The sequence below is a fragment of the Nipponia nippon genome, unplaced genomic scaffold (assembly GCF_047370975.1).
Source record: "Nipponia nippon isolate SJK-2023a ecotype South Korea unplaced genomic scaffold, ASM4737097v1 scaffold_8, whole genome shotgun sequence".
In the NCBI taxonomy this organism is placed as follows: domain Eukaryota; kingdom Metazoa; phylum Chordata; class Aves; order Pelecaniformes; family Threskiornithidae; genus Nipponia; species Nipponia nippon.
Genome location: NW_028262402.1, coordinates 45,980,773 through 45,995,227, shown reverse-complemented (window position 1 = coordinate 45,995,227; position 14,455 = coordinate 45,980,773). Strand labels below are relative to the sequence as shown.

Genomic DNA, 14,455 nt, shown 5'->3' with positions numbered 1-14,455 from the left:
GACCTCTGTGCATAAAGGGATTTCACAACTCTGTTAGGCTTTGTTATCATAGTGTCACAGCTATATCCTGTAGCTGTGCCTTGGTAGCCACTGCCAAATCTGTTCAAGAAACTGTTGTGAGCTTGGTCCCCTACATGCACTTCATTTCTACACAACTTTTGAGTCCCAGGGCATTATGAGTTACATTCCCATACCGCAACACTGAGAAACGTGCTTAAGTTTTTGTACTCAAGTACAAACAGCCTATGATTAAAAAAAACCTATTATTACCAAACTATCATTCTAGGCATCTAAATATGTTCTTGATTCAGCCCACAAAAATGTACCAAAAGTGACATAGTTTAGATCACATTCATATCACTGATGTGAGGATTTTGATAGTCATGCTTTTAATGAAACACTGCACCATCATTATTTCTAATTTCAATTATGTGCCTCATGCTTCTCCACAAAGAAAGCAACAACAGCAGCAATGCAAACATTACAAAGACTTCAGTCTCCTCACTTTTTGCACAATGTACAGTCACAACAAAATCCTACAATGTAGTTGCTGTTAACAGCAGTAGCTGTTTCCTTCATTAATGCTGCTCTCAGCACACAACCTGGCATTGTTCCGCAGGAACAGCACGTGCTGGAAGCATGTTTGCCTCTTACGCATACACGTGTTAGGATGCTGTAGCATTGACTAAGGAAGCTACAAAGAAGTATGAAAGACACTCAAGTCCCTTACTAATTGTTTTATGGATTTTCTTTGAGAAATTTCTCTGTACTTCCATCAAGTAAGATGAACTTGGCAAAAGGCAAAAAAAATCCAGAATAAGGATGATTCTGAAAGTCACACCTATTCTTCAGGATGTATTTTGTGCCATTTATTTTGTAATATGAGGAACAGAAGGGGAGTTAATAAATGAGATGCTGCTACACTCTTGAACATTATTTTCATCTCCTAATTTAGAAGGCTAGCTATCAAAAAAGCAGGCCAAAAAGAGTTCAGAGAAGAGACTATAGCAAGGAGGGTGTCTGTAGCAGAAGCACTGATTGGCATCTATCTGACAGCAAGGAATTTGATGGTAAGGCCTTTCCAAGTTGCCCACTTAAAAGTCTAGGGTGCAAAGTGTCTTGGTATTTTGCTCCTTTACTACATTGTTTTTCAAGGTATATTACAGTTTTGTCTGGATTCTAATATGTACATCTTTATAACTCATTTCTCTTTTTGTGTTAGTGCTCAGATGGAAATATTTCAGCTGGAATGTGGTATTCATATCATAACAACAATTTATTACCAGAAAGACGTTAGGAGAGAGGAGGCCTTAGGTATGTGGACAGACCATATTCTTTGAAGGGAACTGGGTAATCTGCATGCAGTGAGACCTGTTTCAAGACAGCTCAGAACAGAGGAACTCCTCTAACAAGCAGTGATGTGGGACCAGCTCAGTAAAGTTTCCTGATTATTTCTACCAGTAGCTATTTCTTTCCAACACAGGCACTGCCCTTGCAATGGTGTGGACATCTACATTTAGTTCTCCTCCATCTCCTCTTATTTTCCAGTCACAAGAGGAGTCTAACAAGCCTCGTTCACTACATCTAAAACTATAGCTTTAGTTTCCACTTTTCATCCTTCACACCATATGCTCCTGTTCTCCCCTTAATGTGTGAATAAAAGCATTTGGGCAATCACGGAAACAAGGTTAAGGAACAGGTCTCAGATGAAAAATAACCTAGTGATTTTTTTTTTTTTTTCCCGATGAAATCAGATCCAACTCGTCACTTGGGAAGAACATTTGTGTCAGCACCTGGCAGAAGCCTGACGCCAAACCCACTGTCCCCTGCACTCACCTTGTCCCCAAAACACAGCCTCAATGGCAACGCCCAGGCTGGCGACTCGCAGGCCCTTCTCTCCCAGACTCGTCCTCCCCAGCTACAGCAGCCCACCCTGGCACCCCTCTCACTAAACCCCCTCGTCCCCTCCTAAGTCGCGGGCTGGGTGCGAAAGGGATCTACTCCGTGCAAAGACTCCGACAGCACCAAGCCCCGACGCCGGCCCGGGCCCGCCAGGGCTGTGAGGCGTGAGCAGCCCAACCGACGGCGGCGGGAGCCGGAGGCCGAGCCTTACCCGAGCACCGCGGCCTCCCGCCTTGCCTGTTCGGAGCGGCTTTGGCCGCCCTGCGGGCACGTCCTACGGCGGCGGCCCGGCGGAGGGAGGGCCGCCCTGGCCCCCCAGCGACCACTCGCGGCGGAACCCCCGCAGGCCTCGGTGCGGCGGGGGAAGGGCTCCTCGCCCGGGCGGCCCCACCCCACCCCGCCCCGCCCCGCCCCACCTCGCCCCGCCCGCGCACGCACAGACCGCCACCAGATGCCGCCAGCGGTGGGCGGTGCCCTTGCGCAGACCCCGCCCCCGTAGGCGCATGCGCCCCTCGCTCTGCCCCGCCCCGCCTCCGCCGCCGGCGCGCGCCTCTTCGCCCGGAACCTTGACACGGAGTCTCTCGGGGCCGGGGGCGGGAGCCGCAGACGCCTCTGACGTCACTTCCGCGCGGTCCCGCCGCCGGGGCCAATGGGCGCCTCCGCGCCCGGCCCCGCCCCGCCCCCGCCCTCCCCCTCCCTCCGTCGCGGCGCCGCCGCCGTCGCGCTCGGGGCCGCGGCGTTCAGACGCCGTAGCGGGGGAGGAGGCGGAGGAGGGAGATGGCGGCGGGGACCTTGGCGGCGGCGACGACGACGACGACAGCGACACGAAGAGCGGGCGGGCGAGGCACCCGCAGGAGAGAGGAGCCGCCGCTGCAGCCGCCGCAGCTCCCGCGGGCCCGCTCGGAGCAGTGACCGGCCGCCTCCGCCGCCGCCTCCCTCAGGCCGCGGCCGGCTTGGCTCTCGCCCCTCCCCGGACTCGCCTCCGCCCCTGCCCTCGGCGGCTGCGGCGCTCCCCGACCCCAGGCCCGCGCGAGAGCACCGGCACCGGCGGCGGCACCGGCGGCGGCTGGGGGCGACGGCCCGCGGCCCCCAGCGGCGGGGAGGCCTGAGCCGCCCCCCTCCCGGCGCGGGCGGCGGCGGCGGCAGTGGTGAGCCGAGGGGTCGCGTCGCTTTGCCGGTGATTATGCGCGGTCGGGCCCGGGCCGGCGGTCAGAGCCCTTCGTCCGGAGGCCGTCGAGCGGGCAGCGAGCCCTCCTGCGTCTCTCCTTCGGCCGATGTCCCCGCCGTCCCCCGCCTAGGCTAGAGTGAGCTGAGAGCCCGCTTCTCGGAAGAGGGAAATCCACAGCCATGTATTTTCTCAGCGGCTGGCCCAAGAGGCTGTTGTGTCCTCTGGAGTCCCTGGAGCAGCCTCTTCACATCCAGACGGATCCCCAGAGAGCTTTCTTCGCAGTGTTGTCCCCATCTCAGCTGAGCATCTGGTACTGCAGAGTGAGTATCCGTCCTCCTGTTAGCCCTCAAACCCTGCTCGCCCGGCTGAAAAGCTGTCTCATCTGTAAAATGTTCCTTTTCGTTCCTGTCCCAGAAAGGGTTGTAAAATTTGGGACTAAAGCTTACAGAACACTTCATTATTTGGGAGTCAGAGCGGTTAAGCCACGATGTTTACTGATTGCAACGAAGTGTTAAGAAAATATGTAAGATCAATCTGTTTGGAGTTAACACCTGTTATTCCTGAAAATGAGGCTTCTAACCAACTTTTTTTTTTTTTTTTACTTTGACGTTAAATAGCGCTTTGACTTTAAATAGCACTTAAGCTTAATACAAAGAGTGTTTGTAGCAATGCTTTTTTTGCAAATATGCTTCATGTCTGCATGTGTTCTGTGTTGTATATAAAAGAACGTATGAATGTAGGAGATATGAAACACATTTTTTATAAAACACAGAACAGACTATAACATTCTGTGTAATGATATAACTCAGAAGGTCACAAACTTTTCTTTTCATGAAAAGTTTAAAAGTTTTGCGGCCCCGAACAGAAGAATTGGTATGGCTTTTGCATGGAAGTTGCTGCTCTAGCAACATCCGGTTTGAGACTACATGAATAATTGACATTGAATGCCTTGCTTTTAATTCACTTTGAATTAGCATGGTAACAAAAATGCTGTTTGTCAGTTTGATTTGATGCAGTCAATGAAACAGCTTTGATATTGACTTTAAATTCTGATACGGGATCCTTTTAGATTAGATTAGACCCTGAATCTGTCTCTAAATATTTCCAACTCCAGATAATTTATAGACTTCATCTTGGATTACAGGAGAAAAGTAACAATCCAGTTTTAGAAAGCTGATACTGAAAGGTATCGAATGGTAGTTATAGCCTTAAAATCTTGTTTTAAGTTACGCAGAGATTTCGTCATTTTACCTTGTGTTGCACTCTGTGTGGCTGTTTGTTAGTTCCTGGGTGGGGTGCTGATGCTGTTTTTTTAACCTATGCAAGCATCCAACGAGGACATACCAACCCAGTAACTATGCTGTGTGCACATCACGTGGCCTCTGTTTTCTTAGATTTGTGGCACCTAGTGTAGATAAAAATGTACACTCTTTTGGCTTTTGCCAGTTGTTAAACCTATAGTTGTAGTCTGTCAACAGTGCACAACTGATGTTCTTTTCCAGGAAAATACATAAAAAAGAACAGGCTTGTAGAATGCTTCTCAAGATGTGCCCTGTTGTCTAGCATGTAGTTTACTTTATGGTCTATTCCTGAAGATGATGTTCATTAACTTACATGCTTGGACTTGTTTTGAAATGTTAGATGTTGTATAACTGGCTACAGGCAGAGCACTAAAAGAATTCACTCGAAGCAGAAAAGTTGAGCAAACTTACAGGTCATTAACTTTTTTTAAATACATTTTTATTCAGTATGTAATAGGTGCTTTTGAGGAAGGTGCTGACTTCGCTAGGCTTGATCACTGACTGATCTTAGACTAAAAAGTACGTTACAATCTCACCACCTCTGAGGACGTCCGGCCATTAGCAAGATCCTGTAAGACACAGGTTTCTGTTAAGGACATTTTTTAAGAGAAACTCTTGCATTATTTTTGTGCATATAGCTGGGGTTTTGAGTGAGGTTTTTTGTTTTCTTGGTTTTTGGTTTTGGCTTGGTTTTGAAGATGAAGCTTAAAATCATATGTTGGACTTTCATAAAACAAACTAAAATTTTTGTATTCTAGAAAATGTTTTCATTTGTCAGAAGTATCTTCTTTCGAACAAGGCTAAGTTCTGGTCAGGTTGAACTAATTCAATTTCTTGAAGTAGAGAAGTCTTCAGGCTAATGTTCTTGTTAAGACTTAATACTATCTCAACTATATATGAAAGATTTCCTGTAAGAATGAGGTGATGAGGCTGGTGAAGTTCTGTTTTGAATTTTTCAAGAACAGAGGGCCCTTTGAAATACTTCCAGGCGTGTGAATTTACATTCAGTATGTGTATTTTTCAAGTGAGGTGGTAATGTTTAAAGCTCTTTTTCACCTACTGTGCACTAAGAACTAATGGAACTAAGGAAAGTTTATCCCGAAGTGTGGATTGTTTTCTGGTTTGGAAACAATATAGGTGTTAAGATTAGAAACTAGGATAAATTGTGTAGGTAAAACCAGATGGAATTCTGTTAGTGTCTTTGAGCCAAGAAGTCCTTGACTATTTTATATGTTATTTTGCAGGGAGAGAGAGATTGGATTGTGGATAGAAAAGACCACCTATCAGTGGTGAACATTTTTGATCATGCACCAGTATTGGTGAAAGATTTTTGAGCATGCACCCCCAATATGTGTACATTTATTTATTTATGAATTACATGCATATGCTACTGTACTAGTATGCACATTATCAAGCATACACAACATAAAAATTAAAAAAATAAAGTAGAACAGAATAGAGTAGTTCAGTTGTAAGGGACCTACAACAATCATCTAGTCCAACTGTCTGACCACTTCAGTGCTGACTAAAAGTTAAAGCATGTTATTAAGGGCATTGTCCAAATGCCTCTTAAACACTGACAGGCTTGGGGCATCGACCACCTCTCTAGGAAGCCTGTTCCAGGGTTTGGGGAAAAAAAAACCTGAATGCAGTAAAGCCGAAATAAATACATTTTAAAATTTTTACTTTATTTTATTTATTAATGGTACAAAAAATATTTTCTTCCTGGACCCCAGTGGATTGTATTAAATGCATTCCACTTTGGAGACTGCTGTTCCAAGTATTTTTCTTAAATCAGAAGAAATTTTTGGCCTTGGTACCTCAGAAGATTCCTTGGCACTAAGAGGCAATGAAACTGTTTTAATTGACAGCATTGTCAATGCTTTCATTCTGGTAATGTTAAGTACTTGGATGCTTGAAATGAGAAACTTCAATTCATGAAAGAAACTTTCCGAAATGCTAAAATGAGGTAATAGATGTTTAATAGATTGAGTTGGGAACTAAAGGTGAGGTTTCACGAGGCAGCTGTGCAGTCCTAAGTGTCGTGATCTTTCCTGCTTGCACCTATATTTTAGTGGCTCTTACGGTGGACTAGTGATGGCTTTTACAGAGTTGTTCAGCTTGCTGAACAAAGAGAAGCCTGTGTTTTTCACCTCATGAAGGGATCAAAGGAGCATTGTAGTTGGCTCGCTGAAAGTGTTACGCCTTTAACAGTAGTTGCTTTTAAATTGGTTTGGTTATCTCATGAAATAAGAGCTTTAGGTAGTACAGGGAATTCTAGATATTCACCCACAGGGCTCTAGATATTAAGGGAAGGTGTACGCAACCGGGGAAGGAGGCATGATAGATGAGCGGAGTTTCCCCTGTAAGTGTTGAAGAGTGAATTGTGTGCAACAAGAATAGTCTGATGACGTAGTTGTATGTATAAATATAGTTCAGCATTTCCTTTCTTTAATCATAACAAACTTGTGGCAATGACAGGAATAAGTACTGGCCTTGAATATTTAATGAAAACTCCTGGAGGCTGTTGGACTATCTGCTATGACTCTGCCAGTCAAAACCAGTTTTGTAAGCTCTTTGACGCCAAGAGTAGCTTGCCCCAGCTACTCATTTTGAGGAGCATTTCTTAATTACCTAGGTGGTTATGATTTACACCTACCATCTACGTAAATCTGAGATGTCTTTCAGGGGTCATCTATTTTATATTAATGCAGGAGACACCAAAAACCTGGTAAGGCTCACTGAATATTCACATGACAATTTTACATTTCATGTGATAATCCATCAGTCTAACAGGCATTTCTCATTTCTTTAATTTACATCTACCCTTGTTTTTAAACTTCCCTGTTTTTTGTGATGATCTGACCCAAATGAACTATAAGCTTATGGGAAAGCATGCATGTCAGAATTCTAGATTGTCAAATAATCTGTACTCATTCTAAATGCTGAATAAGTCTATATTCAGGCAGCTCTCATAACTCACTCGTATGTACTTTTCAATCTCACGCTGTTGCAGTATTAGAGTTGAACTTGATATGTGCTTTAAATCTAAGTATACATGTTATTTAAACAAATAGGACAAAACAGGGGATTGTGCTTCTGTTAGAGAAGTGATCTCTGTGACCTGGAATTTTGGCACACTAAAAAAGGAGTTACTTGTGACACCAGTGCTTATAGTTCACACAATATATGAATAAATATATTAAAAAATACACAGTTGTTTTGGTACTCTTTCTTATTACAGATGGCCATTGAAAGAAAAAAAAAAAAGTTTTCATTGTGCTTTCAGGATTATGCTTTCATCTCAGAACTGTAAGCAGAATAATATACTGAATTATTTTATGTAGCCTTTTCCTAAATAGGATTAGATACAATCTCTGTAGCGTTTTGATCTGAAATTTGATTGCAAAATGGACAACAGAAGTCTTGATAATGATGTAAGTGGTTGTGTAGTGTGAAGAATATGAGACAGATAGCATCAGTGCAAACTAAGATGTCTTGCCTCTCCTGCTGTGTTTTTTCCTTAGTAATTTAACCCCAGAGATGCTAACCTCTTACTGATACCCATCAGACATTTGTCTAAGAAGGCCATTTCTTTTTATACATCAGTAACAGTAACAGTTGTGCTGTTGCTTCTATTATGAAGATGTATTTTTGGTTACATAATTACAGAAATGAGAAATGCCTGTTAGACTGATGGATTTATCACATGAAATGTAAAATTGTCATGTGAATGACAATGTGAAAGCCTTACCAGGTTTTTGGTGTCTCCTGCATTAATATAAAATAGATGACCCCTGAAAGACATCTCAGAATTACTTGCATGAAGAGAAAAGCATCCTCAGTTTTGAGTTTTGACTGTCTAATTAGTTGTACATAGCAGAGTCGTTTGCCAGTATGAGATCAGAAATTAGGTTAGAGAGTCTATTCTCCATCACACACAATTCCGTTTAATCCAAATTTAGGCACTTGGCAATTCATGGGGCTGCAGAGCAGCAAAGATCTATAGAACGTGCCTTTCTTATTGGCAACGTTTTTTGAGCAGTAGGTTAACTGAAAACTTTCGCTTGGGAGAGGTGGTGATTGACAGTTCTGATGCGCTTTGGTTTTTTGAACTCTTTCACAGTAGCTTACGTGAAGCACAGTATTGGGAGCTGTGTCTGCTGTGTTTGTTGGATGGGTACTCTGCTGACTCTAAGCTTTCCAGCTGCTTTTAAAACTGAATTAAAGCGGTTATGTTTCTATAATTAACCCTGCTTTTAGAAATTCTTTTATCAGCACCTTGTATCTCTGTTACTGACAAAATGGCTTTTTGTGGTCTTTGTTTTTTCTTCTGGTCCTTACTAATGAATTTTCCTCTTCCTTATGCATGCATGAATGCATGCTTTTCTTTTCTCCATCTAACCTTTCTGGTTTATTAGTTTATAAAACTATAAAGCTTCAGCCTTTAAAGTGGAGCACAGACCATCTAATGATGAAATAAAGTGCACAGTGTCACCAGGCTTTTGTTCTGTTTTCTCCCAGCCTTGTCTTTGTCACTTAGATCGTAAGCTCATCAGAACAGCGTGCTTTTGATTTTTGTCTTGTGCCTACAGCCTAATGAAGCATTGAAGCATTTATCTTATAAAACTAAGCAGAACGTTTGTGTTTTTGAAAGAAATTGCCTCTTGATTCTAAATGAGATTAATTTTTGATGTCTAGAATATTAAATTATTGGGGGATGAGAATATTAGGATTTTAACAGTTATCTATGGCCATGCAGGTTCTTGTATTGATGTTACGTTAAAAAACCCAAACCCATACATAGTAGCATGTTGTCAGCTGCTAATACTGTTGCATGCTCTCACCAAATACAAGAATCTTCTTCCTAGACATAACAGTTGTGAAAAGACTGCTAGTCTTCCAGATAGTCAGTGTCTGAAAGGTATAATTAAATGTAAAAAATTCTTTGGAAATTAAATTAGTAATAGTGAATTGGTGGCATTAAAGATGAGAATCCTTTACAAGAGAGGAAGAAGTATTAAGGATTGTGAAATTTGCCTGCATTTAAAATTCAAGTTACTTTGGATTTATAGTTACAATAAAAAGATCAAAAAAAAAAAATGGAGTTCAGAGCTGAACATGTTGGCTATGGATAGGCTTGGCAAAACTACTCGGTGTTCTTGGGTATTATTTGGGCGGAAATAATTGGATTCAGTGCAACTTGATCTGTATTTAAAAAAAAATCATGAAGTTTTTGCAGTACATAAGAATTTGAGTATGACTATCAACTGCTTGATGCAACATTCTTAGAATTTAGGCAAGGGTATGATTTTGCTATTCATATTTACTACAGATATAATAACTACTTATTTGTTTTGCATAAAAATTATGGGAGTGCTGGTGTCTTACGGGAACATCCACAGGCCTGAGCAAGAGTATTACTTCATATTTTTAGTAATTTTTTGGCCAACTATAAATGGCAGTGTTCTGTCTTGCTCTCTTTCCTTCTGGGTTGAAGTGAATTAATGGTAGGAAAGCAACTAAAAATAAGGGAGTGCTAAGAAGTTTCGACATCTGAATGCATACATGCTGTTAGGTGTTTACTTCTCAAACTTGGTCCAGTAGTTTTCCATTGTATTTGCTGATCTAATTAAGTTGTTAAATCCACTGTATGCACAGTATGTCATTAACCTGCAGCAGTCAAACCACAGAATCCAGATTAAGGAAAACTCATTTTTTCATTATTTTATATTCTGTCAAACAAACAAACAAACGTCCTATTTGAAGACGGCCTGTTCAGAGCAACATTCACTTCTTAGTTTAGGGTTTAAATGTCTACTTGATTTGCATTTACATCAGATGTGGTAGAATGTTTGTGTTTAGAGAAATGAAGTGGTAATATCCCATGTCTAAGCTTGCTGAGAGAATTTGCTTCCGGGTTTGTCTATCTTGATAGATTTCTTCATAAAAACAACTTTATATGGCTCAGTGTTCTGAGACTACTTATGCTGCTCATAGTTATTGCTTAAAAAAGGGAAATGGGAAAGATGTATTTGTCAGGTAGAACTAAGTAAAATAGTAATGATTTTAAATTATTTCACTGTGGGTTTGGTTTTGTGTGTTGTTTTGTGGTGGTTTTTTTATTTGTTTGCTTAGGTATTTTGTCCTCATGTTGTTGTAGAGCTCATCTTAGTGGAAACTCCAAAGGAATTCTTAATGTATGACAACAACTGATAATGAAACAAAAGAGAGTTTTAAAGTAGTTTGAGTTAGGTGTCTTTGCTCATGAAGCTAGCTTGCTACCTTACTGTTTTATAAATAGTTCAATTCCTGTATTTCACTATTGTTCATCCAAAACACATTTGCTTTCAGCTGTCTCTTATGGACGTTGTCATAATCTTGCATCAGTAAAAAAAAGCATGTTTTATGCTAGAAGGGCGTTGTTGAGAAGCGTAAAGATTTCGGAGCAAGAGCTCCTGTGGAAAGTGCTCTTGTGAAAAGGTAGCCAAGGTAGCTGAATGATGTATAAGAAGGGAAGGAGATAAAGTGTATTTAACTGTGGGAACGAGAAGTTCTGTTTCTCTCTTTTCAGTAGCGTTAACTAGAGCACTGGATAATTTGTTTGCTCTGTGGTAATGATACTCCTATATTCTTTTCAAGGTTATTGTTCCCTTTATTTATTTTTTTCTTTTCACCATTTTTGTGAAACCTCTGCTGTGCTGTTCATAAGTGAGTGGCAGCTTCTGTTTTGCCTGACCTTACATTCCTCCTGAGAGGCAAAGTGTGCTATATCAAAATGCTAGATTTTCTCTGCAGCAGATTGTAAAATGCCAGATATGCTTCTTATCTATTTTGGGAAGCTTATGGTAGTTTTAAGTTGCAATTTGAGTAAAGACTTGCTTGCTCAGTTCTTTCTTCCTTAGTCTCCTGTTCTTTCTTCCTTAAAAACTGAGGGTGTTTACTTTTGGTATGTAGACAAATTATTATTTTTTTTTAAACAACTCTTTATTTGCTAGGTCACTTGCTATGTTTCTGGAATCACCAGTTTCTCCAAAAGCTGTGGCTTTACCATTAATATTTCAGCAAGCAGATTTTAATCATTATAAATAATGAGGATCAGTATCTTGGCTTATTTGAGACAGTGTGCATGTTTCATTAGTTGTGCTTAACTAGATTTCTTTATAATTTTAGTAGCTGCATGCAGAAGTGTGTAGAAGAAAAAAAAAACATGGTGTTTTCATGAAGCTAACTTGGAAAATTGTTTTTTCTAACAGAAACAAATGTAAAGATTTAGGAAAAATTCTGTGTAATAGAATCTAAACCCCTACTGTTACTGTCCAGTCTGTGAGTTAAATATCCAAAATTAACCAGAGAAAAGTATTGTACTAACTAGGCCCTTGTTTTTGTTAAATTGTGTGTTTAATGGCTTGCTTTGCTTGGGGCAAGCAATTAAAATTAGGCTGGTATACTCCTGTTTATGGAACATACTCCTATGCCATTATACATCTTTGGTCACTTCAGATGTAAAATGACTGTTTCTCTTTCTCTTGCATGAGCAGAGCAGGATATTGAGCTACCCTTCTAACTTGGTTAATCTTGTAGCGGTTAACACTTTTGTGGGAAGCTTGTAAACAGGGCGATAAAGTTTTTATGCTAGGGTTTTCCTCACATATGAAATAATGCTTTTGAGTTGTGGAGTATGTGGAAATAAACTGTGAAATATTTATGGTTTATCCATTAGCTACGTAGCCTATGTGACCTATTGAATTAGAAGTGGGTCTGCTTTCTAATAAGAAAAGAAGCTACTTAAGCTGCAAAAAGATAAAAATGATTGCTTGCACTCCTAATATTAACTCGTTCAGTCCTTATCTGTAAGGCACAAAATGAGATCAGTCTAGAAATCAATTTGTATAAATTTTATAGCTGCTGTGTATGCAGGATGTTCTTCCAGGTTCTAAGGTGTAATAGCAGCTTTCTCGTGAATAAATGTCACAAGAACATTACAGTATAAATACTGTCGTTATGTTCTGTAAAAGTAGCATATAGAAAGAAAATTGTTGCGTATTAATGAGCTTCTAAAATGTTTTTTTTTAGCCTGCTGCTAAAATGCTTGTAGCACAGAACTGCTTTAAGATTGGTCTCCAAATCTGCACTAATGATGCAGATTACCAAGACTGTACTGTCACAAGGCACTTTTTCTGTGTGTATCTAAGGCAGTTAAGGTGGGTCTAAGCCAAGCAGTGAGAGGCTGTGTAGTTCATGAGAACAATCAATAAGAATCTCTTAAGAATAATTAGTTATCTATTTAATGTTAGGTAATTTGATTTGCAAATGTCTACAAAAGAAGCCACATGAATTGAAAAAGCTGGTGTAAATAGTTCTCAAGGTAAAGATTAATTTGCTTATTATACTTTACAGTATAAATATTTCACTTTATTTTTGATAACTCAGTTCTGTGTGGGTGTGAAATTGAAGTAATAATGCTGTTTACAGAATGCCAAGTCATACTATAAATTTACCAAGGCTAAGACTGCCTGTGTGACATTAATTCAGTTCCTTATTTATATGTATGGTGAAAACATTTGATTACTTTGTTTCATACTATTTTTCCTTTTAAATTAATCTGTTTGTAGCTCTGCTTTTTCTTAAGGGAAACTGAAGAAACTGATTCTAAATAGGATGGTAGTAGATACCCATGGAATTCAGGGGTAGCAGACACCCACATGATTTCTGGATAGAATGAATGTTTTCAGATTTGTTGTACCAGCAAGTAAACTAACTAAGAACAATAGTAAGTTGCCATCACCTGTGGTCCTAGTGGTGGATGACAAGCTTTGCCAAGTGGTTTCATGGTTACTTTCAGCAAAAAGAGTGATTACTGTTTAGCCTTTTGATTCCCTTCCAGGGGCTGGAGAAGCGTGCTCTTTTTGGTACAGAGTTTGCTGCTACAACTCTGAAGAAAATTTGGCATTGATAAAGTTAGGGAGAGCATCTGTTATGAAGTTGAGGGCAAACTTCTTTTACGACAAGAAGAACGTGGCTTGTTTAATTTAACTGAAGGCTGAGGAAGTACAGTTGTCATCTAACTAATACATATGCACATATTTCTCCATCCTCACCTCCAGGTGGTGGAGGGTAGCAGAAGGGGGAATACGTATCTAAGCTGAAAGCTATTACTGCTTCAAGAGCAAGAACGTACAAACAGTTCTTAAATATATTTATGGAGGAAGAATTTTTCTAAGTACTGGAGCAAGAAAGGGTAACTTCCATTAGGATTTTGTGTCACAGCTCTCAACTGCTTTCGTGAAAGGGAATGAAGACTTAGTGCCTATGGTAACTTTGTCTGGGCTTCATGGCCCCAAAGCTCTTCTCCATTCCTAGGAGGAAACGTGCTAATGGGTGCATCTCATCATGTGCAAAATCTTTTCAGCAAACTGTAGAGGTGGATTTTCTGCATAATTTCTGGCAACCTGTTCTTGAAAAGATATAAAGCAGATTTCCTCATTATCATTCTCTTTAATACAGTATCCCATCCATTTAGTAGAAACTAAGCAAATGGATTGTACCAAATACTCTATAGAATATTTCATCCTAGTTAATTTGACAGTCCTTTTCATTATAGGAACCTCTTTGAGATGCTTTTATTCCTCTTAAGCATCAGCCACCCTTTGTCTAACTTGAAACTACTTCTGTATTCTGTAATGACTCCTTTGTGGGCAGATGAAGTATTTTTTTTAAATGTCTTCGGTGAGTGAGATTAGGAATGACAGTGTGGCAGGAGTTCTGCATAAAGTCCCTTTAAAAGCACCATTGTGTAATGCATTGTCAAATATGCACTATTTTTTTAACCTCCCTCTTCAAGGGAAACGTCTTGTTGCTGTTAAGGGAACATAGTTGTTTACAGTTATATTGCAATATAACAAACATCCCATTCCTTCTACATATGAGATGTAATTTTTTTTTTTTTTCCTTCAGCCCAGTGTATTAATCGTAAGTTACAAGGAACTATCAAAAGCAGCTTCTCAGTTTGGACCTTATAAACAAGCAGAATGGCGGCCTGACAGCACCATGATAGCTGTTTCAGTAAGTAGGGTTTTTACTT

At 40.6% G+C, this 14,455-nt stretch overlaps 1 protein-coding gene across 13 annotated transcripts in view; it reads left to right on the top strand.

Annotated features, from left to right (window-relative positions):
* The first annotated feature begins 2,621 nt into the window (after positions 1-2,621).
* The window catches only part of RIC1 (RIC1 partner of RAB6A GEF complex), a 57,107-nt gene continuing 45,273 nt past the window's right edge, over positions 2,622-14,455 (top strand). For 6 of the 13 annotated variants that reach the window (XR_015700994.1, XM_087741934.1, XM_087741930.1 and 3 more), the window contains exons 1-2: positions 2,623-3,390; positions 14,329-14,436. Coding sequence is in view for 12 of the 13 variants with exons in the window: in XM_087741934.1 (XP_087598060.1) it covers positions 3,250-3,390; positions 14,329-14,436 (249 nt within the window). In the remaining variant the exon portion in view is untranslated. Of the gene's footprint in view, positions 3,391-14,328; positions 14,437-14,455 lie in introns of all 13 variants that reach the window. The other 7 variants (XM_087741926.1, XM_087741927.1, XM_087741932.1 and 4 more) reach the window with 3 other exon arrangements.